This window comes from Ambystoma mexicanum, chromosome 3q (assembly GCF_040938575.1).
Source record: "Ambystoma mexicanum isolate Mex_15411 chromosome 3q, UKY_AmexF1_1, whole genome shotgun sequence".
Classification (NCBI taxonomy): Eukaryota; Metazoa; Chordata; class Amphibia; order Caudata; family Ambystomatidae; genus Ambystoma; species Ambystoma mexicanum.
In genome coordinates, this window is record NC_090926.1 from 313222146 (window position 1) to 313246976 (window position 24831).

The 24831-nt window shown below is 49.4% G+C and overlaps 1 protein-coding gene across 1 annotated transcript in view; it reads left to right on the plus strand.

The window, feature by feature from the left end:
• Window positions 1-24831, plus strand: part of CCNT1 (cyclin T1) — a 542287-nt gene that overhangs the window by 299370 nt on the left and 218086 nt on the right. The window contains exon 6 of the mRNA XM_069653859.1: window positions 23632-23677. Coding sequence (XP_069509960.1) covers window positions 23632-23677 — 46 coding nt within the window. The remainder of the gene's footprint in view (window positions 1-23631; window positions 23678-24831) is intronic.

The window sequence follows — 24831 nt, forward strand, 5'->3', positions numbered from 1 at the left end:
AACGTGGTACTTACCAGACTCATGGGCTCACCTTTCGAACCCATGCACAAAGCATCTCTTAAAGACCTCACTCTTAAAACTGCTTTTTTAATAGCTATCACCTCCATCAGGAGAGTAAGTGAATTACAGGCTCTTTCTGTTCTAGACCCCTTCGTTAAAGTTCACAGAGATAAGGTGGTTCTACGCACAAACCCAAGGTTTGCTCCGAAATTCATCTCGAAATTCCACGTAAACCAGTCTATAGAACTGCCAATATTCTTTCAAAATCCTTCCAACTTGGGAGAAAAAACTCTGCACACACTAGATGTGCGCAGAGCGGTCATGTTCTACATGGAAAGAACCAGACCACTGAGGAAGACTAATCAGTTCTTCGTCTCGGTGGCAGCAGGAAGAGAAGGGGATGCAGTTTCAAAGTCCACTATTTCTAGATGGATTGTTCAATGCATCACTCTCTGCTATACTCTTGCTAAGAGAGAACTGCCCTTTAAGCCAAGAGCACACTCTACTCGAGGCACGGGGCGTCCATAGCATTCATTGCAAATGTTCCCCTTGAGTCCATCTGCAAAGCGGCTACCTGGAGTTCTGTGCACACCTTTACAAAACACTACGGTCTAGATGCACACTCGAGATCTGACTCCCAGGTGGGACAGGCAGTATTAAGACATCTTTTCTCTACTGTTCCTTCTCATAACCCACCGCCAACTCCGGGTACTGCTCGCTAGTCTATGCACAGCATGTGATTCTAAGCAGATTAACAAACATCAGAAGACAATGCATTACTTACCGTAAAAGCATTTCTGATGGTTGTATCTGCTTAGATTCACATGCGCCCACCCTTCCTCCCCGCTCGGATGGAAGGAACATAGACTTCCTTTTATATCTCTTTTCTGTACTCACTCACGTCTAGAAGGCTCCCTCAGGGCAGAAAAATACAAACAGAGGGACCTCGACGCGTGAGGGATTGTGGGTACAACGCACGTCACTATAGGGATAGTATTTCAGACACGCCTTGTCGACGTCCCTTTTTCGACTACGAAAAACAAAATGCAATACTCCGCAGTGACCACTGGTTGTCGGACCTATGCACAGCATGTGAATCTAAGCAGATACAACCATCAGAAATGCTTTTACGGTAAGTAATGCATTGTCATCTGTACCCTAACACACTGCTACCGCGGGTACTGCTGCCTTACTGTCTGTGCACGCCACTGCATCTACGGTGGTCATTGTTATTATTGTTTAACATTGTGTGCAATTGCCTACGACAGTACCTCAACCACCCTTTTTGTAGATCTGGTAGGCATCTGCTTTTAGACTGTATTAGGCCATCATGCCCTCCACCCTCACTATTCTATTTGCAAGAATACTGCCCACGCTACTCTACCTCACATGCCACACCAGTGGGACAGTAACCAATTACACCACCGCCTCCTTCCACTATCCCAATCTTCACAACACCATGACTATGCCGTCCATTGCTCACCACACCCAGCCTTATGGCTCCAACACTTTGCTTCCAGACCTTCCCCAAACATACCATGTTCCATCACCCTGAGAAATGCCAGACTTGGCTCGCGACTCACGCACGCCTCCCATCACTCTGTGCATCTTAACAAACAGCCTCTGACCTCCACCGCATCCACACAATTGAAAACCCCATCATCACCTCACCCTCCCTAACACTAGCAATATTAAGGGTGCATTAATCAATGTCCGAAAACTCACGGCTCACTCTCTAGAAGTGGCTGACCTTATTCTTACCCTCGACTATGGCTATCACCGAAACTTGGCTTCACGCAGCCTCTGGCCCACTACTCTCCCTTGCCATCCCTCCAGGTTACAACATTATCAGACACGATCATAACTCTAACCAGTCCAAAGGTGGTGGCATTGCCATCATCCATAAAAATGCTCTAAACTTCCACCTCTCCGCATCACTTTTCCTCTATGGAAGCACTGACAGCCAAACTAGCCGTCACTCCTAACCACTCTATCACCTTCCATCTACTTTACCGGCCACCTGGCGCGCTATCCACCTTCGCTGAGGACCTCTCCAACATCATCACTCATAACACCAAAACCAAATCCCAAGCCTCGATATTAGGGGACTTTAACCTGGGCCTCACTGATCCCAATGACACTGCTGCCATGACTATTGATAATATGCTTATGAATGCAGGATTCATACAGCTCATCAACCAACCTACCCTCGTTAAGGGCAGAACCCTCGACTGGCTAGCCTCCCACAATTGTCCTATCCATATCATCTCTTAACCAACAGCATGCATGGACCGACCACAACTTAATTAGGTTTAACATTCAGTCCAAACCTGCCAGCCTCTCCTACCAATGCACCGGCTACGGCCACCCGCAATAAACGTGACATCACTTGTGACAAACTCCTCCCCCCCCCGGCTCTCAATGACCTGGTTCGCTCATGCTCCGACCCCACGGCTATGGTTGACCCCTTTAACCTCGCTATGCAAAAAGCCTTAGATATCATCGCCCCATCCAAACTGAGAAAACCCAAACCTCGAGCCCACCTGAACTCTTGGTTCACACTCCAGGTCAGAACCCTGCGCAAAGAAAAACGAATTGTGGAATCACATTGGAAAAGCAACCAGTCCGCAGCCAACAAATCGTGCCTCCTCCTGGCCACCCTTAACTACAAGGAAGCCATATTCCAGGCTAAAAAAGACTCTTACAATAAACGTATCGAACAAGCCAAATCCAACACCAAAGAATTGTTTAAAATTCTAAAAGAACTCGAAACCCCTGTCACCGCACCAGACACTTGTATCAAAGATAGCACTTGGTGTACCAAAATCCAAGAGGCTCTCTTCGGCAAGATTGCCACCCTCCAAATTAAAATCAATAACAAACAATCAAGCCTACAATCCAACCCACAACCCAACCCTATCCCCACCCTAAACCACCCCATCCCAGACTCTGACTCGTTTTAGCTTCTCTCCACTCTTCATTTCCAAAGTGGAAAAGTTCATCACCAGCCTTAAACCGACCAATTGCCAAGGCGACCTCTGCCCGGCACCTATAATCAAGGAAGCAGCTCATGACCTAGCGCCATTCATTACTACGCTCATCAACTCTTCCTTTAGCTCTGGGATCGTACCTGACAATCTAAAGGACGCGTGGGTCATCCCCCTATTGAAAAAACCTACCCTGGACGCTAGTATACCCACAAACTACAGGCCAATCACCACGGTCCCGTTTTCACTAAAAATCCTCGACCGTGCAGCATATCTACAAATTCAAGATTACCTTGAATCTAACAAACTCTTGGGACTTAGGCAATCTGGGTTCCGGCCACGTCACGGCACTGAAACTGCCCTCATAGATTTAAAAACATAGATTGAAGATCTAAAAGACAAAGGCAAACTTGCTCTCTTACTCCTCTTGGACCTCTCGGCGGCCTTTGATCTCGTCAATCATGAAATCCTCTGCCAAAACCTTAAATCAGCTGCACACTTCTCCGATAAAGCTACAACCTGGATTAGCTCCTTTTTAGAAAATAGATCTATGCGTGTGTTCTCTCCACTAGCAGCCGCCCCACCTGCACCTGTTTCCTGTGGCATGCCACAAGGATCTTGTGTTTCACCCACGTTGTATAACGTGTTCACCAAACCGCTCTTCGATATCTTGGACTATCTGGGTGTCACTTACACCAACTACGCTGACGACACCCAGATACTAATCCCCATTTCAGGTGACTACACGGCTGACTCCCTTGCTATCAATATCATCTACCAGGTCATCCAGGCGTGGATGGCTCAACACGGACTCTGTCTTAATGATGAAAAGACTGAGCTCCTTATTCTTGGTTTGCCACAAAAACTTACCAAACTCGACCCTGCGTTCACGTCCTTCATCATCGATGGGAATATTATCCCAACCGCCAAGGACACAAAAACCCTAGGGGTCTACATTGACTCGACCCTATCCCTGACCAGACAAACTAACTCAGTCTCTTCCGCAGCGGCATATACCTGCAAGCTTATTACAGCCTGTCGCCCTTTCCTCTCCGCAACCAATTGTCACCCTGGCTACAACGCTTGTATTATCCAAGATTGATTACTGCAATGCACTGTACCTAGGCACCAATTACTGCAACCTAAACAAGTTACAAATTGTCCAAAACAATGCGATTAGAGCTGCCCTCAACATTCCCATGCGCCAACACATATCCGACACCAAACGCAAAATATTCGCTGGCTCTCAGTCCCACACCGTATCTCCCTGAAAACCCTGGCTCTTACCCACAAATGCCTTCATAACCAAGCTCCCTGCTACCTGGCCAACCGATTTGCCCTCCACAACTCCATTAGACCCCGCAGAATGGCTCATTTAAACTGCCTTGAGGTTCCACGTTTCAAACTCCAAAGATCAGGTGGAATTAGCGTCCCTATCTTGGCAGCTAAACTCTGGAACACGCTTCCTAATGAGCTTAGAGCAGAACCCTCATTCCTGAGATTCAAACACCTTACGAAAACCTGGCTGGCCACCCAGGACATTTAGCTCTGGGTTCTCTGCTTAATTTGTACATGTTTATATAATCTGCTTGTCCTCTCATTGCTATTATACCTGTAAATTCTGTATTATACTTGTAAACTTTGTAATTATGGTTCTGTCTGTTTTTCTTATGTTGTAACTAAGTGATATGCCCGGTTGCCCCTGGGCCTGGTGCGCTATACAAATAAATAAATAATAATTAAAAAAATGGGGCCACCTCTGTTTTTCCAGCATTCAGCAGAAGCTGATTATTGCACATCCAGGCATGTACCTCTTGTAGACATTTTTCCACTAACACAAACTCCTTGCCTGCCTATATTGCTGCCATCCTCGCCTGTGTGGTGACGGTGGCACACCCTTCTTCTCCTGTTTGTTCTGGGGGGTGGTTCTACTGACACCACAGCTACTTTCACCAGTTTATTTAGAACTAGTTTTGCTTCTTCTGCCTGGCGTCTTTGAATAGTTTCTTTTTCACGTTCTTTGATCCATTATACAATGGTGTACTATGATGCTTTGAATTTCTGGCCAGCCTTTTGCTTCCACTCCTCCTATCTTATCCAGTGCCTTCTGTACTTCCTTTGGGAGCCCCGCTTCACAATAAAGTAAAACAAAAACGTTGATTGGTCCCAATCGCTGCCCGTCTCTGCCCTCCACATCTCCTGATAAGAATGTGCTGCGCAGCATCTTCCTCATCCCCCATTGTGCATTGCATTATTGATAGTAAATCGGAAGTGTCGGGGAAGGTTCTCTGTGGGGCATCCCAGACACGTGCTCTGATGTTATTGAACAATGCCCCATCATGGGAATCGTTGCTCAGTGTTACTCCCGGGTACCCCGCTTTCACCCAAACTGATTCTGCCTGGTCTTCCACTGCTGATACCAACAGACTTTTAATGTCTCCTATTGCGAGGGGCACACCAGTTGTGTGCTTCTCGAATGCGTAGATCCATTCCCCGCCCCTGCAGTGTGTGTGGGGAGGGACTTCAGTAGATTGTTCTTGTCCATTTGTGCCCACGGACCATAATGGGGGCGCCCTGCACCTTTATGAATTAAGGGCATCTGCAACTTTGTTTAGCTTTTTCCCGTTTTCAGCCCACTTCGCTTCTTTTTTGCTAATGCTATTCTCCCAAACCGTTCCCTCAACCTTCCGTCCCACAAGCTTTCGCTTTCGACCCTTGGTGTGGTGGGGGGGGGGGGTGCTCCCCCGGTCCCTCCCACTGTCCTTTCCTCAGTGTCATCAGTCGCTCCAATATTCCTCATCCACCCACCCCTTGCCGATCCTAGATTCTCATACCCAGGCGGTCTGTCTCCCTTTCTCTCCCTCTCTACATGCACAACTCTTATGGGTGCACTGTCAATCCTGAACAAAAAGTCCCCCGGTTTCCACTCTTCCCCAGGAGGTATGGGCGGAGTCTCTGGGGGCAACATCGGGACTTCTGCTGGCCTGGCGGTTTCACAGGCTGCACGCAACCTAGCTAATTCTGTGTGTAGTGGATACTGCTACTTCGAGGTCTCTTGCGCTCACACCCGTGTGAGTGGATACCGCTGGGGGTGCTGCATGTGGAGGTGGCAGGGCTGTACCCGGGTCGGCTAACTTTGTTGCCCCAGAGAGATGGGTTGGGTTTGTGTACCCTTCTGCTGGTTTAGTCAATAATGGATAAAGTTTCTTCAGCTGTTCTCCCACCTTCTCACCCTCCCCCATGTCAGTCACCGCCTCCTTGTCTTGAGTTACCCCTCCCACCTCTGAGCTTGGTTTCTGCAAACATCCTCCACAAATTCAATATCTCTTGTCGGTTCTGTAATGGCCTCGCCTTGTATTTGGCAGTCACGTATGTTGACATATGGTCTAATGCACACTTGAGTGGGGCATTCCCTCCCCTTTAGTTTCTGTCACCCACTGACTGTGGTATTCCTTAATCTTGTCAATGTGTAGGGCCTTACATATGTGCATTAGGGGTGTCTGTCCTCATGGTCATTGTCTACAGTGCATGTCATCACTATGTTAAACAATGTTCTCTCTGTCAGCCCACGCCTTCAAATCATATAGTCCCAGTCAATGCTTCTTAGTGCATGTATGGTACAATTATCTGTACTGTCAATCAATATTGTCGAAATTGTTTGTATATCAGAAAAACAGACACTTTTTCCTCCTCCCCCTTGGAGCATCCCCATTCACTACCTCCACACTCTCCCCACGCACTTCTCGTTCACACCATACATGCCCCTCCTGGGCCTCCTCCCTACATATGAAAAATGTACACTGAAAATAACAAAATAAATAACAAGCTGAAACAACCACCACTACTTTTCTCTGAGCCCTCCACTTATATGGGGCTTCTAAGTTTCTCCTTATTTTTATTCTCCTGCACTGGTCGGGACAATGCACTGTGGCTGCCACCTTCTCTCATCAGACGAAGAGGCTCCCTTTCCTTCCTCTTTTATTTTCTATGTATAACTTAAAACTGAATAAAAAATGGCCATAAAAACTCCACCACTCAAAAACTAAATCTATCAATCCACTTTCACTCATTGCGTGTTCCCCTCGACCATACCGCTCCATACCCTTCCCCAGACATTATTCCTTGCAATCTATACTCAAATGTCCACGTTCTATCAACAGCTTCTGTTCTCAGGTAATCCACAACAGGTATGGGCCTCTCCCTGGAGCCGCACCCGGCTCCAACGAGCAGGCAGGATTTCTGCAAAGATGGCTCCCACAAGGGCCACTTCTGCTGCGTACGCCTTTTGGGGGACTGGTTACTGTAGGTGGGTACGGCCCTTCCGGAGAGGCCACCTGGATGTCGCTGCAAGTACGAGGGCTGAGGAATCATGTCTCGGGTTCACCAAATGAAGAGACAGACCTTGATACGCACACACAAGAGTAAATGCAACCCACTAGGGAAATGGGCCAAGAGATAGCTTTGCAAGGATAACCAGGTTTACTTGTACAAAATACAAATGCCAGCAAAAGACTCTGCTGCTCGTGAGCGCTCTGGTCTTACATTTGAGTACAAGGGGTTAGAAGCATAGAAAGCGTAATTCGCCTACATAACATTTTGGTGCTCCTGATTGGAGGCACCCTACATATGGGCCAGCTCCATAGGGGATGCCAGGCTGCAATTGGCTGGTTCTCCACAGTCTGTCTGGCTCCACTTGGGTCAGCTGGGCTCATCCTGCGGTGAAGGTCAGGGTGCACATAAACCACAATGTTTCTTATCTAAACTAAACAAGTAAGACGTACTATTCATTCATTATGGCGCGCACCTGGGCGGCACAGGAAAGGTGTGCCAGGGAGAGGGGAGAGTAAAATAGTCCTGCTGATCCACACATTCAGGGCTTGCTATGAAACCATAGTCCATGCATCTAGTGTCTCTCCTCGGGGGGATTGATCTTTGATTTACCCTTCCTGGTATCTTGCGTTACTGGAGACACATGTTATTGATGGGTAGAAATATAGTTATGGGGGCTTTAGATCTGTGGTCGACACTTTATGGAAGGTAGGACCTGGGGGTCAAAGGTTTATCAGACCACTGAGGGAGTGGGGGTCAGGGTAGTGATGTGCGTCCACTGCTGGACTGCCTGGGTGGGGGTCAGAGGCTCGATGGTAGTTTAGTGGAGATGAATAGACACCCCGGAGCCTGTTACTGTCTCGCGCTCTGTGCGGGGCACATTCCTAAAGGCAATACTGGGTATTCGCAACACTGCAGGGACAAGAGGGAAGTGGACTTCTGTGGGAACAAGGCTCAAGTGGATCCAGCATGCTGTGTAGAAATTGGGCTCTGTGAACAGGGAACGTGAGCAGCATGGGTCTGTCGTTTAGTTTGTTTGGGGCCTATTATAAAATGGCGTCGCGGGGTTCCGGCATTTCTAGTGTGAAACATCCATTTCTATGTGCCATGAGATCTCTGGCACCAGGTGATGCAGACTATTCTCCCCTTGAAGGTTACATTGTCTCATATGGGGTTCGCCTTATTTGGAAGCACCTAGGAGGGTAGTATATGCTCATTTCCATCCCAACAGTTGCCCACAAGTCACGACCTCCTAACTAAATCATGCCAGGCAAGAAAGCAAGTTAGTCTAAAGCGTATAATTTGCGCAAGGACAAGCCGTACAAAAAGGCGAATACACGCTCATGTGCTACTAGTACAGAGCTGTTAGGTCCGCTCATACTTGTCTACCTGAAGTTGTAATAAGGCTGTTGACGGATAAATCTGTCTGGGGTCAAATCGCATCATATTTTGGCCCTGAAACTGCACTACTAAGTACGCTGCGCTACAAAGTACTAAGAGGGCACACCTTCTAGGAGTGAGAATCGATCATTGCTCGAGATCGACAATAACCATTACCTGCTTGCTCTATGTTCACTACAAGAGACTGTTCAAAACCCTCATGATCATCATGAGTCAGTGTTATCAAATGAGGGAGCTTTTTCTGTAATAGAGCCTCTCACCCTCGGCAGTCTCTTAGGCTGGAAAGTCACTGAGTATGTCACTGACCCCTGACCTATATCCTGTTACTGAAGTAGAACTGCCATTAAGGGATACAGAAGAGCCTGATCACGTCAGTGCAGCAAACGCAAGCATTAGGAGCTCCTCAACGTTGGTGCAATGCATCTTGCTGTGAAAATTCTTCTCAAACTTTCTGGCCGAATACACGAGGATTTGCAACATCAGGGTGTGACCCTGCAACTTTTGATTTTACAATTTGAGCAAAATCAGCCTGGGGTAAAGTCTAGTTTGCTCACAAACACTGCAGTAAATGTCAGTCCTAATGACATTGAGGTTGTAGAGGTTGTGCAGGGGCCTGCGGTTGATAATGAAGGCAGTCTCGGCCCTTTCTTGGCAGGTTGTACTGCTGAGGCTTCTCCCCTCACCTACAAATAGCATAAAGAACGGCGCTGAGCAAAGCAAGCAGCACAGCCTACGGCAAATAATCCTTCCGTGTTGCAACCAGTTGATGTTGAGCCCCGTGACAGCCCACTGAACTCTTTTACAGTGTGGCATTTACAAAAATCCAAAAGACAGAAGATAAGTCACCTCGGAAGGCTAGACAACGGAAAAGTGAGGGTACCTTGACCAGCTGGCTTGCAAAGGTGATGGCAGCACTGGTGGTGGGGGCGGATGTACCACCTACCGAAAACCCTTTACCCCTGACTACAGTTGCCAACACGCACCCTGGTCTGGTCGAGCAGGTGATGGGTAATGTGGCCCCTATTGCTGAACTAACTGTCAAGGAGGTTTGTGATCAAAGTCTGGCTCCATCGTAAGAGCCACCTGTAATGGACTCATTAATCTTAAATATCTCATTGGGAAAATCAACTTGGTACTACAAATACTTGAACCGTAACGCTGTGCTGAAGCTACTGGCTAAAATGCCCTCTTTGAGGATTCTCAATTCTACTAACTTTTATTTCATTGAAGAATCAACAGTAAATGGAAGATAACTAACTAGACTCCATTGTTGTCTAGTGGATACAGCTACCCTGATACGCTCACATATCTCTTTAAGGCATCTGTGTTACACTTTTGCAGCACACAACACCCTCTGTGCAGCATTACTGGGGACCCTTTGGGTCCTCCTTTTTATGTTTTCATTTTCCCTACTTAAGGAAAGAGGGATACTTTGTATTCCTCCTAAAACTTTAACTTATGCGAGATTAGCACACACCACCTTATGTGGCGTTCTAAGGGGATACCTAGTATCCCCCTTCTCTGCTCCTGTGACTTTCTAGTCATAGTAACAACCCTAATGTTATGGCTGGTGGCAGTGGACATGTTCTACCAACATTGGTGCTATTTCTTACCGCAGACTGTATTTACAGCCTCGGTTATACACCAAGGGGTCACTTATGTTCTAACATGGTGGCACCATTTTTTTTTCACCATTTCTTGTGTTTGTCCTTTGTTAGCCCTTCTACCATTCTGGGTGGTTTGAGGGAGGAGGGGTCTGACTGAGTTTTGCCTTAAGCGGAAAACCTTGGGTGCCTCGCCTATGCTCCAGTGTGTCTGTGAAGGCAGGAAGAGTTAGAAAGGAACCGGGGGGTGGGGGGGGCTGGATCTCCTGATTGGACAGCCACCTGCCCCTCCTGTAAACTGCTGGGAGAGTTTGCAGAGGAGTGAAGGGAAATCCAAATAAAAGGTGAGGTTCCTGAGGCAGAAGGCAAGTCTACCACTGGAACGTAAGATCCAAAGCCAATGCCTAGAGACGCATGCAGGCACTTACAGTGAAGCTCCAAAAAGGACTCTGCCTTCCCTTTGGCTGTTGGGGGCCAACCTGCCCCAATACTAACTGCAGATCGAGCCATCCCCCGAGGTGCTGTCCTTTCAGGGCTGCAAACCGCGAATCCCAGGAGACCTCTGACCCATTTGCAGTGCAACATCTTGGTGTAGACGAATCAGCCCATAACTTTGACCTCCAGAAATACGATCCCACTCATCCAAGTCCCCTCACCAGGGGCTGCAGAATCGAGGAAGATCGACCGGCGATAACCTGCCATTGTTTAGAGCTGCAGAGTGGCATGGGAGACCGAAGAAACGTTTGCTGAGGGTCCTTTCTTGCGACTGTGCTGTGACATCCCATTCAGAGTCCTTCCTTTCGTCACCAAACCGCGGAATCATGAGACCGGGTCCGTCGCTGCTAGCTAAGGAAAGAATCCAGCTACACTTTCTTCAACCAACCTAAGGTACTGTGGGGCTCAAGGTAGAACTTGCCTCAAGCCCAATAGTCGCCCCAGTGTGACTGGAGTGCGTTACAAGGTGTTTTGGTGTCCACCCATACGTCTGGCCCAGGCAACATGTACTCTTTTAGGGAGTCCTTTGCAGGGTCCCTATAACTTATGTTATCTGCTGAAGCATTTTTATTTAAGTGACTAAAGTATCCATAGGAAACTTGCCTTTTCTGCTGCTGACTTGCAACACTGACTTTAATGAACTCTTGACTAGTTGGGGATTGGACTGCTAAAGCATAACGAGCCTTGAAAAGTTTTGCTGAGAAATATCTTATTGCTAACAGTGTTCAATAAACCTCCTTTTCTGTCCTACAGACTTTTGGTGTGGCTTTATAAATGAATGAAACTCATTTCTCTGTAACAAATGCGCGTACGCGGCACTACTAGTAGTTCGGTAGAACTGTAAGTGCGAGTAGCTACTATTGAAGCAGTAACCTTTAAAAAGTATTGATATTTCCTTGTGTATTGGTTAGTAAAAGAGTATTTACTTACCTGCCTTGTGTATGTATGAAATAAATGTATATTTTGTTATAACTTTCAGTATGGAAGAGTTTCTTTGGACTATTGTATTGACCTACAGCTCACATACTTCTCACAAGATAAGCCTGGCTGCTCTGCCATTCTACCAATCCTTTGGGTAGTAAAAACTTGTACGAAGAGTTGGAGACTTGTATATCGAGGGGTAGTTGAGTCTTACCTCCAAGTTGACTTTATGAAAACACCCCCAACAGTTATCCTATCACTCGACTGCAACAAACCTAGATAAAGTCTTGCAGTAATATGGATTCGGCCACTGAATCACTAAATGGGTGCTCTCCAACTTTCAATCTCATCCACTAAAATAAAAGTCAACCAAAACTATACCACGCCCATTAGCATTGGCAGGGGGAAACGCCAAGGTTGTCCGCTGTCTCTGTTGCTATTTGCCTTCGCCATGGGTCCCTGGCTCGGAAGATAAGAGGGGACCCACGTATATCCGGTATTAACTGTCGGGGCACCCAACATAAAATAACATTATATGCCAATGACTTACTCCTATTTTTGGGCAATGCAGAGTAGTCCCTCCCGGGAGCAATTTCCATTATCTAAATATTTGGCAAACTATTGGGCTTCACAATTATAATAAATCAGTTGTCATGATTATCAATGAAACGGGGCATATACTGGACAAGATTAACTTTAAATTTAATTGGGTCAATGAGAGACTAGACTATCTGAGGATCACTCTGACCCGGAAATACAATGAGCTCTACATAGCAAATATACCCACCCCTGTTCAAGGCGTTTAAGATAGATATGGAAAGATGGGATCTACAACCGATATCCTGGATAGGAAGGAGAAGCACGCTAATTCCCTAATTCCTAAACTACTGTATGCCTTCCATGCTTTGCCCTTGAAGATATCGGCAAAAGACTTAGACAAGCTGCAAGGCCAAATCTTTACATTCATATCTGGCAAGCAGTGCCCAAGAGTGTCAAGAAAAATGTTCTTCTGCTCGCCTTGGCAGGGAGGCCTGGGAGTCCCCTCCATATCAAGATACCTATGTGCAGCTCAACTAAATGCATTGTTTGACTGGACCCATGAAAACACAAAAAGATCGGTTTTTGTAGAACTGGCTGCTGCCTCCCTTCCCTGTGAAGCCTGCCTTTTCTAACTCACAAGGCCAGAGTGGAAGCAGGTACCCTCTTACAAACCTTAAAAGCCACCCTTGCACATTGGGATAGGGGATCGGAAATTGACAGTTCTTGTGGAGCGGGGGGTTCCTTTCTCTGGTCTTGACCAACCTAGATTTCTCACCTGGCAGATTTGGCAACCCTTTAAATGTCAGGGAACAGGGAGGTTGTCTTAAGATTGGGGAAGCGCTATATAAATGCTATTCCATTACTGTTTGAGGAGTGCAGAGCTACAGTCTCAATATAATATCTGAAGTCAAAAGGTTTTGATATACACATCTGGGCCACAAAACCTTTAGGTGAAAGTGAGAGGATCAAGAGAGTCCTAAAGGACTGTAACGGACACTACTAGAGGGGCCCACTAAAGGTCGCACAGCCACATGTTACAAGCTACTTTGACCCAATTGACCGCTCAGAGAAACTTCCATGTATGCTAAAGTGGGGAAGCAGATCTAGGTATTGATCTGCAATGTCTCTCGTGGGAACATATTTGGGAAAGGGCACACAAATCCTCCCAAAGTACCAGCGGTGAGGAATGTGCATATAACATCTTTTTTGTTGCTACATGTCACCAAGCAGGTTACATGAAATAGATTGGAAGATTCCTGAGAACTGCTGGAGGGGATGCACAGAGAAGGGAACCATTCGTCACCTTTTGGTGGCTAGACCATATATCCCAGATGTATTGGAAGGAAATCTTATCCCACATAAGAGATGACCAATGTTTTCCTTCCACTTGGCCCCAAAGTCGTGCTATTGGGAGACCCAGATGAAGAGAATGGTTACCCTCTCAAAGGAGCATCAGCCAAAGTTGTTGCCTCCTAATTTTATTTATTTTAACATTTGTAAAGCTCACCTAACCCGGAGGCAACTGGGCGCTGGGTTACGTACGAGTGGTGGTTACAGTAGTTAAATATTGTAGCAGGTTACAAGATATGGAAGCAGTTATGCAGTAAACTGTTAAATGCAAGACATGGTGGATACAGTTGGTTACAGGTAAATTGCTTGTACATAGTTATGACGGTAGCTGTATGGTTGTGGTTCCTCTAGTTCTCCAGCATGGGGTCTGGCATGGATTCACATGCTCATGAATATTCCCCGTCGTCAGGCTGGGAATCCTCGGTAAAGAAAAAAAAAACAGTATCAGTTTCGTTTCTAATCTGTCTTTCGTAGTAATAACCAATCAGTGATCTCTGCGTCATACTGACCACAGCCAATGACTGCCCTCTACCTAAGCACCGCCTCTGGCAGCCATCTTCAGATTTTTACCGCACGTTCATGTGTTGGGATCCTCGTGCTATTGCTCTCGAGCGTTAGTGCTATTTTTTCACGTTTTTTCTCAAAAACTTCGTTTTTTTCGGTCAAAAGAGCCTCAAGCTCCACCGACTCTCCATCCGATCAACGGGGACCCGTGTCGGATTCGTCTGCGCCCCTCAAGGGTGAAGATTTCGTCGAGCTACGCTTTTGGAGGACTCCAGAAGCTTCTCAGGCCCGGACATGGCCCAGGAGAAGGGAAGCTCGACGCCCGGAAAGCTGTTCAGGGTCTGCCCTGGATGCCAGCTGCAGAACGTCTTTAAGGAGGACGAACACTCCTTTTGTCTCTACTGCTTACATGAGGACAAGACGCACGTGGAGAAGGACTGTGCGTTTTGCGGCAATATGTCGGAGCGGACCATGAAGGACCGCCATCAACGTCTCGCCAACTGGCTGGAAGGGAAGAGCCCGTCAGGCGAGAAGAAGAGGAAGAAATCCGAGCGGTCTTCTAAGACCTTTGAGGACGCCCCGGCGACGGGGGTCCAACACAAGGCCAAGCACCGCGAGTCCGCTGGCACCGGGAGCGCCGAACGGTCGGTCTCTACGGGCGCCAGGCAGGGCGCACCCTCCCCGGCACCTTCAGCCACGAGCCAATGCTCTGGGTCGGGTAAGAGGAAGGGCGAGCACCCAGCGAAGCTCCTGGAGAGGCCCCGGTCGAGCTCGAAGGCCCCATCGGAGGGGGAGCGAGGCAGTGTCCCCCCCCTCAAGGATAAGGCGGTGAGCGCACCTAAGGTGGTGAAGGCCTTAATCCATCCGGCCAAGCCCTCTATCGAAACTGTCGCGGCGGCCCTGGCTCAGCCTGTGGAGGCTACACCAGTGGTGGCGACCTCGGGGCTCAGAGTCTCCCTGCCACCTCGGAGGGAGTCCTCTTTTGTGCCCATCGATAGGACCCCCGTGAAATCCCCGGCGGGGAAGAAAAAGGGGGGGCAGGGCGTTGTCGTAGATTCGGCTTCAACCTCGGAGGAAGAGCTGATCGAGGTCTTAAGCCACGGCCTTGGCGTGGAAGAAGACCGGCCCGTCGGGATGGATCCCGACGCAGGTGACGACGACATCGTCGAGGGTGCCGACGGGGCCCCTGATCGCCCGTCGGATTCCCCTCTGCCAGCGCCGCAAGACAACTCGGCGGCCATTTTGTTGGCTATACAGTCCTTATGCTCAGAGATAAGGACGAGACTACCGTTGCCGACGGAGGAACCTCTCCCGTCGGGGGATCCTGAACCGGGACCTTCTGGTGTTCCCCCGCCCAAGAAAAGGATTCACCCTCCACCTCCTTTTCAGCCGTCGCGCCCCGTCCAGCCCTCCTCCCCGTCCACCCGAGGGGATGATACGGGGACTGACACGGCAGCGACGGGTACGGACGACGAGGATCTACCGTCGTCACCTCCCACCAGGGCTTCTCCGCCCGACGAGATTGGATCGTTCCACTCCATGATCGCCAGGGCATCCGAGCTTTTCCAACTCTGCCCCGAGGAGAAGAAAAAGGAAGGATTCCTTTACCAACGGCGCGAGGCCAAGAGGAAGACGGTCCTCGCGGTGCCTCTACTGGACGACATTTGGGATGAGGGCATCGCCCTCCTCAAGAACCCTTCCACGACGCCAGCTAGAAGAGACCGGTACGAGAAGAAGTACCGGGTCCCGGACGCGGCCCCCCTGTGCCTCCGGGCGCAGCCTACCCCGGACTCCGTCGTCTCCAAGAAAGCAGGGGGGGGGGGGTGCGGCCTCCACATCGACTTCCCCACCGGACGGCGAGGGAAAGAAATTGGACGCTATGGGGCGCAGGGTCATCTCGTCTGCAGCGACGACGATTAAAGCGGCCAACGCCTTGGCTATCGTGGCCCGCTACGACAGGGAGCTATGGTACAAACTGGCTCCCCTGCTGGACTTCCTACCGAACAAGAGGGCGGATGCCCTGGAGATCCTACAGGAAGGTGAGGTGGCGTCGGACCACGCCATCACTATTGCGACGGACATCGCTGACACTGGGTTTCGCCAGTTGGGCAACGGCGTGTGCCTTAGGCGGCGTGGATGGCTCAAGGCTACGGACTTCCGTCAAGACGTACAGACCAGAGTCCTGGACATGCCGTTCGATGGGAACAACCTGTTTGGGAAAACAGTGGACGATTCCCTTCAGGCCATTAAAGCGGACACTGAGACGGCCCGGGCCCTTGGGGTTCTGCAGCAACGACGGACGCCCTTTCGGAGCAGCGGAGGCAAGGGCGCCTCCAAAGGTTCCGGCGGCGGTTTCTCCACCTACCGTCAAGCGGCCCGCTCGTCGTCTCAGGAGGCCTACAGAGGACGAGGCAAGTCTGGCGGACCCCGCCGTTGTCGCCAAGGAGGTCAAGGCGGCAAAGCCTCGTCGAAACAGGATTGAACCGGCCGTGGGGTCGGGCCCCCACCGAAGCACCCCGGTGGGAGGCCGGCTGGCGAGCTTCGTCAGCGTGTGGGAGTCCATCTCCACCGACCGTTGGGTGCTGGACGCCTTAGCCCGGGGCCACGCGATTGAGTTTCAAAGAAGGTGCCCGCGCGTCCCCCCCCGTGGCCAGGAAAGAGCTTCACGTCCCTCAGCTTCTCCTGGAGGTAAAGGCGATGCTCAGGAAGGGCGCCATCAAACTCGTCCCAAAGAGGCTTCGGGGCTCCGGAGTTTACTCGAGATACTTCCTCGTGAAGAAGAAGACTGGAGGATGGCGCCCCATCCTAGACCTGCGACGTCTGAACAAGTTCATCAAGTTCCGGATGGTCACCCTCCAGCACGTCCTGGGTCAGCTGGAGGAAGGAGACTTCCTGTCGTCGTTGGATTTGGAGGATGCCTACTTCCATATTCCCATCCTAAAGGGGCACCGAAAATTCCTCAGGTTTGTGGTCCAAGGGCGTCACTACCAGTTCAAAGCCCTCCCCTTCGGACTACGGTCGGCACCCAGGGTATTCACCAAGTGCCTTGCACCGGTGGCGGCGCAGCTGCGCCGCGAGGGGATCCACGTCTACCCCTACCTGGACGACTGGCTCATCCGAGCCAAGACGAGGGAGCTCGCCGTGGAGCACACGGCAAGGACCGTCCAACTTCTCACGGACCTGGGATTCTCCGTGAACTACGCCAAGTCCCACCTGGTACCCGCGCAAAACGCACTGTTTCTGGGAGCGAAGCTCGACACAGTGTCCCTTCTGGCCTCCCCGTCAGAGGAAAGGACCAGGTCCATCCTGGGCAAGGTACAGCGGATGTTGGTTTCCGACGCGGCCAAGGTGAGGTCCATCAAGTCCCTCCTCGGAATGATGTCTTCTTGCATCTACCTCATTCCCATGTGCAGGCTCCGGATGCGCCCGTTGCAGGAGTTCCTGGACGCGCGCTGGATCCAAACGACGGGCGGCTTCGAGGAGAGGATCACACTCGACGAGAGTTTCCGCCGAGCGGTCCCGTGGTGGGGCACCCGCGCGCATCTGACGGCGGGCATGGACTTCCAGACCCCAGACCACCAGGAGACAGTGACCACGGATGCCTCCCTGGAAGGGTGGGGAGCGCACACCGAAAATCTGCACGCGAGAGGCATTTGGCTCCCGACGGAGAAGTCCCTCCATATCAACGTCCTGGAGCTCCGTGCAGTGTTCTGGGCCCTCAGGTCCTTCCTTCCGTCCCTCAAGGGCAAGGTGGTGAGGATCTTCACCGACAACACCACCACCATGTTTTACATCAGGAAACAGGGCGGAACCAGGTCCCCAGCACTGTCCAAGGAGGCACAGGACCTGTGGCATTGGGCCGTCGCCCAAAGGATGTTTCTGGTGCCGTTTCATCTGGCAGGGATAAAAAACACCATCGCCGACTCACTCAGCAGGGAGCTGCGCTCGTGCCACGAGTGGGAACTACGGCAGGATCTAGTGGATCGCCTCTTCCGACGGTGGGGCACACCCCAGATCGACCTGTTCGCGACGGCGACGAACTCCAAGTGCCGGAGGTTCGCCAGCAGGTTTCCCCAGGCGAGGAGCATGGGCGATGCTTTCTCGTTCCCCTGGGAGGGCCTGTTCCTCTACGCGTTCCCTCCTTTGCCACTGCTAATCCGGCTCGTCAACCAGCTCAAGAGGTCACGGTGCAGGATGATCCTCGTCGCACCTGCGTGGCCGAGGCAGATATGGTTCCCGGACCTTCTGGACTTGTCAGCGTCCCCGCCAATCAAGCTGCCGGTGGACGCGGATCTACTCTCCGGGGAAGGAGGCGCCATCCTCCACCACGACCCGAAATCGCTGAACTTGCAGGCCTGGCTCCTGCAGCGCTAGAGTTTGGAGGATACGACATACCGGCCGACTGCAGAGAGGTTCTTGCAAAGGCCAGGGCGTCCTCGACTCTTAAATGCTACGGACACAAATGGAAGAGGTTCTCTGTCTGGTGCCGCGCACAGAAGATTAACCCTCTACGGATTACGGCTCCCCAGGTACTGCCGTACCTGCTGACGCTGGCCAAAGCTGGACTGGCACACGCGTCCATCAAGATTCATCTTGCTGCGATCTCCCGATACACCAGAACCACGGGGCGGACGTCCTTGTGGTCTCATCGTCTGGTGAAAGAGTTCATGAAGGGACTGTTCAGATCGTTCCCGCCGGTGAAGGCTCCGGCCCCGGCGTGGGAGCTCAACGTGGTGCTGACCAAGCTCATGGGACCTCCGTTCGAGCCTCTGCACTCGGCCCCGTTGAAGTTTCTGTTGTGGAAAACAGCGCTTCTTGTGGCCATCACCTCCGCACGACGGGTGGGAGAGATCCAGGCCCTTTCCTGCAAGGCCCCGTACTTGAATTTTCACGACACGAGGGTATTGCTCAGGACGCACCCCTCCTTCATGCCCAAGGTACCGTCGGACTTCCATCTCAACGAACCCTTGGTGTTGCCTGTGTTCTTCCCGTCGCCTTCGTCGCCGGCTGAGAGGACTTTGCACTCGCTGGATGTGGCTAGAGCGCTGAAGTTCTACGTGGACCGCACGAAGTGTTTTCGGAAGACGTCACAACTCTTTGTGAACTTTGGACCTGTCAATCAGGGGAAGGCTCTCTCGAAGGCTTCCATTTCCAGATGGCTCTCCGGCTGTATCATGTACTGTCATCGGTTGGCAAACCGACCGCTGCCTGGCCGTCCGAGAGCCCATTCCACCAGAGCGATCGCAGCTACCACGGCGTTCCTTTCTGGTGTGCCCCTGCTGGACATATGTAGGGCTGCTACGTGGAGGTCGACGCACACCTTCACGAAATTCTACTGCGTCGATCGGGATCCCAGGGAGGAGTCCAGGGTCGGCCAAGCAGTGCTGCGCAACCTGTTCGCCTGAGGTGAGCCTGGTGAGGTAAGATGCTTAATGTTGAGTTTGATGTAATGCTTAATGTTGAGCCTTTGCCACCTCCCGTGGTTGTGCATGTGGGTACTGCTATGTATTCTTTATTCATGAGCATGTGAATCCATGCCAGACCCCATGCTGGAGAAGGAACAAGTTACTTACCTGTAACTGTTGTTCTCCAGCATGGGTCTGGCATGGATTCACATGCGAACCCTCCCGCCTACCCCTCTGCGGCTCTTCACTTGGTCATACTGCCACTTCACGTGCTTCCAAATCTGAAGATGGCTGCCAGAGGCGGTGCTTAGGTAGAGGGCAGTCATTGGCTGTGGTCAGTATGACGCAGAGACCAGTGATTGGTTATTACTACGAAAGACAGATCAGAAACGAAACTGATACTGTTTTTTTTTTCTTTACCGAGGATTCCCAGCCTGACGACGGGGAATATTCATGAGCATGTGAATCCATGCCAGACCCATGCTGGAGAACAACAGTTACAGGTAAGTAACTTGTTCCATATCTTGGGGAAAGAGCCAGGTTTTGGAAGGACCATAGGGAGGGGATCTGATCGAAGAGCTAGAGATGGGGAGTTGCATTGTTTAGCCGCAATCACAGGAAAGCTGCATATTCCCGCTTTTTGGCGTCTGTATGTAGGGATAGCAAGTACGCAGATTGGGTGGGTCTATTGGATTGGGCTTTGGAGATTTGTCTAGCTAGATAGATTGGGACGCTGCTATACAGGCATTTGCACGTCGGATAGGATTTTGAATGAGATGCGTTCACGGACCGGGAGCCCGTGGATATTTCGTCTAGCTGATGAAATAATTTTTTTTTGTTGGGTGATGTTCAGTGCAGCTCTTAGTGTTGATTTGGATGATTTGTAGTTGGTTAATGTTGCAGGAGTTGGATCCTGCAAAGAGGGAATTACAGTAATCATTCCTAGACAGTATGAGTGCTCTGGCGAGGGTGATACAGTGATCGATGGTCAGGAATGGTCTGCTGGCATTGATCAGTTTTGACGGTATAGGCAGTGGCCGAAGCGATTGCGTTTACCTGCCTTGTTAGGGCGAGCGAGGAATCAAGATAAACTCATAAGGTTTTTACCTCTTTTGCTCCAGTGATAATGTTTCCGTCAATGGTAAAGGATTTATAATAGTCCAAGTCATTTAGCCGAGATTGACTGTCAACGAGGAGGAGTTCAGTTTTCTTGTCATTTAGGCATAGCTCATGTTGTGACATCCACGCTTGAATGGATGGGTATGTTTCACTCAGTACTTTGGAGTTGGTGTCATAATTGCCATTGATGGGTAGGAGTATTTGGGTGTCATCCGCGTAGTTTACGTGACCCCCAGTTTGTCTAGGTCGAAGAGTGGCTTGGTGAAAATGATGTTCAGGGTTGGTGAGACACAGGAGCCTTGGGGCACTCCACAAGTAACTAGGGTTGGGGGGGCTGCCACAGTGGTTGAGAGTGCGCTCATAGCGCGGTTGGACGAAAAGGATTCTATCTATTGAATGGCATTGGCTGAGAAATGGGCGGCTAGGGTGAGGTGTTGGCAGGGTATATTGTGATTTACCAAGTCAAAGGCTGCTCAGAGGTCGAGAAGAAGGTGGATGGCCAAATTACCCTAGTCTTTAATCTCATCCATTTGGATGTTGAGGTCCAAAAGGGCGGTTTCCGTTCTGTGACCAGGGCGGAAGCCTGATTGGCAGAGGCGAAGGAGGTTGTGAGCTTCCAGGTATTTTTGGTTTTGCACATAAGCCTCCCAAGTATTTTCAGGAGGAAGGGTACCGTTGTGATAGTGCGGTAGTTGGTGGGGACATTGGTGTCCAGTGTAGGTTTTTTGAGAAGTGGGAGTACCCATTTTTCTTTAAGATTTTCTGGTACATTGCTAGAGGCGAAGGAGTTGTTGATCAAGGCTTTGAGGAAGGGGGCAAGCTCTCGGCACAGTCTTTGAGAGATGCTGGGCAGATGTCTCTTTAACATCTGGAGGGTTTCAGGCCATTGATGATTTTGGTGGTTTCAGTGATTATGGGGGTGAATCCCGAACCTGGGCGTGGGACTAGAGGGTGTAGGTCACTGGTCGGGGGCCTGGTCAGCTCGGGCGCCTGGTCAGCTCGGGCAAGTTTGGTTTAATTAGTAGTGATTTTGTTTTGGAGTAGGGAGATTTTGCCAAGGGGGGCGTTTTGAATCTTTTTGCACCAGGGTAGATATTTGTTACAATGTTCAGGTGAGGGGGGCTGGTGATTCGAGTTCACGTAGTATGGTTAAAAAGCTTTCTCCTGCCCGAGTTTGCTTTTGCGATTCTCTCGTTGTTGGAGTTGCCTTTGGATTGAAGAATTGCTTGTTTGTACTATACGACCAAATCTAAGTTTTCGTTCATTATTACATTTACGGTTTGAATTTTATTAGCTTAAATAACTTTATCCTGCGGGTGGATTAGCAAAATTGAGAGTGGGTAGTGTCCGGGACATTGTCATATTATACTGTACAATTTACCTGGCCACCCTATCCCTCTACACGGGTATTTCACAAAACGTGAAGCTCAAACGGACGCACTCGCGCACTTTTTTTTTGTTTTGTTTTTTTAACCTATCCGTACATGCAGTCATGTGCTGCTTCTCAGTCTTGTTGTGGAAGCAGGCTTCAGCAGGCCTCAAAACGTGCAAGCAGCAGATTAACATGAGGGGCACGTACTTCCCAGCTTGATCGTCAAGCAACCACTTCACCCACACGTTTAAAAAATTAAATAAAAAATAATTGTAGTCTACATTTACCAGACCAGCGGGTAGCATGGAGCACATCAAGACATGGTGGAGGATTACAAAGGGGCCTCTGTCCCTTCTGCTCCTCACCCTTTCCCTTCCACTGTAAAGAAAAGGTGGATCAGGAGTACTTTTAACAGCTTCCAGCAGCATCCTCTGCTTCATAGTCTTGGAGTTACAGGTAGCGAACTAATGGCTCGGTTGTCTCCCCTGGCGCGCGCACACAGGGCTGGGGATGACCCCAGACCGCTTATCACAACTGATGTACCTTTCGAATATATTACGACCTCCCAACTAGTGGAGGTCTGCATCGATCATCTTTTATGGTCGCACTCCTGGATGTGGATTGAGGTGTCTGGCAAAACCCGCACCCATCTAGAGCTAGATTCAATTAGGTCGGGGAGGTCTTGACGAGCTCATGTAGGCTAAACGCCTCCTTTTGTTAGTTTCTTTTTTGTGGCATTATTTCGGTTTACTAAAAAACAAACAAAACCTGTACAAAAAAAACTTGTGCAAAAAGCAGTGTCTAGGTCGTAGTCCTTAAAAACAAAACATGCAGCCCTTTTGCTTCTACTCTGAGCAAATTGGACCATTGTGGTAAAATGGCAACACCGCAGTGCTGGGTCTATTAACTGGGCTGCCAACAGCCACTAACACGGATATTCTCTGGGTGAGAACCCACCTAGAGATATTATGGAGGACTTTTGCAGCCCTGCTAGCCTTGTGGGCTACCAAGGCAGCACATTTAAAAGGAGTTGCAGTCTTCAGTGATGCTTTTGAGAAAAGCCTTACTGATGACAAAATAGGTGATGACACACGCACACAAAGCCAGCAAAAAGGCTAGGAGGCTACCCAAGTTAGTACAAAAGGAGGTTTCTGACCTAACCTTTGTCTTCCAAAGAACCTTGCTCCGGAAAGATGTGGTTCTTGTGGCAGTCTTAAATTTTGCTCCTAAAGTACTAACAGAAGTCAAATCATAACCAGCAAATGATTCTTTGTGGCTTCTAGTATTCTGCCTAGTTTCCAAGGACTTGGCCTTTATATAAACCTTTTATCTGTAAGGCAGCAGCTTGCCTTATGCTGTACTTTAATGCATTTCTGGGGTGGGAGAATGTGGGAACATGTGAACATTGGGAGGGAAAAGATGGTTGTTGATGTACTGGTAGTGTGTGATGTCTCGAAACATGGAGGAATGTTTGTGCTAAGACCCTGAAACTATCAATTGAATTTTGTTGGCATACACAATTCCCAACTAGTTGTGGATGGAAAGATGGAGGACCAGAATCACTACTATGGAGGTAACCTTTCCTTTTTCTGTTTTCTTTACAGCAAGCAAAGACTTGGCGCAGACCTCGTACTTCATGGCGACCAACAGGTTATTACTTAAGAACTTCTTAGAGAATCTAAACTGACACAGTTGAGTTGCTTATGTGGAAAACCTATGTGATTTATTTTTTATTTATTTTCTTTTGCGTATCCATGGTAATGGACCATCTGGTGGGTGGGAAGCCATCATATTTCTCTAAATACATGCTTTGCTTTTGTGGTAGGACTGCTGCATATTCATGTGTTTGGCATAATGAGACCATCTAAGCAGTGCTGCAGATAAGATTTTGAGGGGAGAGTATTTTACGCATGATTTTTCAAATTAGAGAGTAAATGCAATTTCAAGAGAGTAAAAATGAGTTTTCTCCTCTGCAAGAGAGTAAAACTTATCCAGCACACACACCCAATGCATACGTAAAATCAGACCCATAGACCAAAAGCGTTGTATATCAAAGTTGGCTTGTGCAGAGCCCTTCACTCCACATGCAAACGGCACATCCCGTCTGAGCACATAGTAACAGCACATCACTCCACTTGATAAAGGCATATATCCTCCCTGAACATGCTAGCTACGCATCTCCTCTTGACATATACTAACGAGTACGCCACATACTTTGAGCACATGGTAAAGGCACATCTCCTTTCAGCATTTTCAGAGATGTGCTGTTAGCATTTGAAGTGCAAATTTGTATCATTTGCATGTGTAAATTGCACCTTTACACCGTGTGCATGCTAACAGCACATCTCTATGCATATTCTAATGGCAGACATTGTTTTCGCGTATTGATAGAACACATTCTGTTTAGCAAGCCTGATATTTGCACACGTTGACAGGACACATCTCTACCCATAGTGACCTCAAATCTCTTCTCTGCGCATGCTATTGGCACATCTTTTCTCGTCTGCTAATGGTGCATCTTCTCTGCGCACATACTAGTGGGACAACTCTCTGTACATGCGTGCTAACTGCGCACATGTGCACAGTAGATGTGCATTCTAACGACATGCCTTTTACGCACATGCTAACGGGATGTATCCTCTCTGCACATGCTAACTGCACATCCCATCCCTGCACATACTAACTGCGCATCCTGTCTATGCACATGCTAACGGCACATCTCGGCTCTGCATGCTAATTGCCCTTCTGTTCCATGGCACGTGCAAATGACACATCTTTACTAAGTACGTACTATGGGGACATCT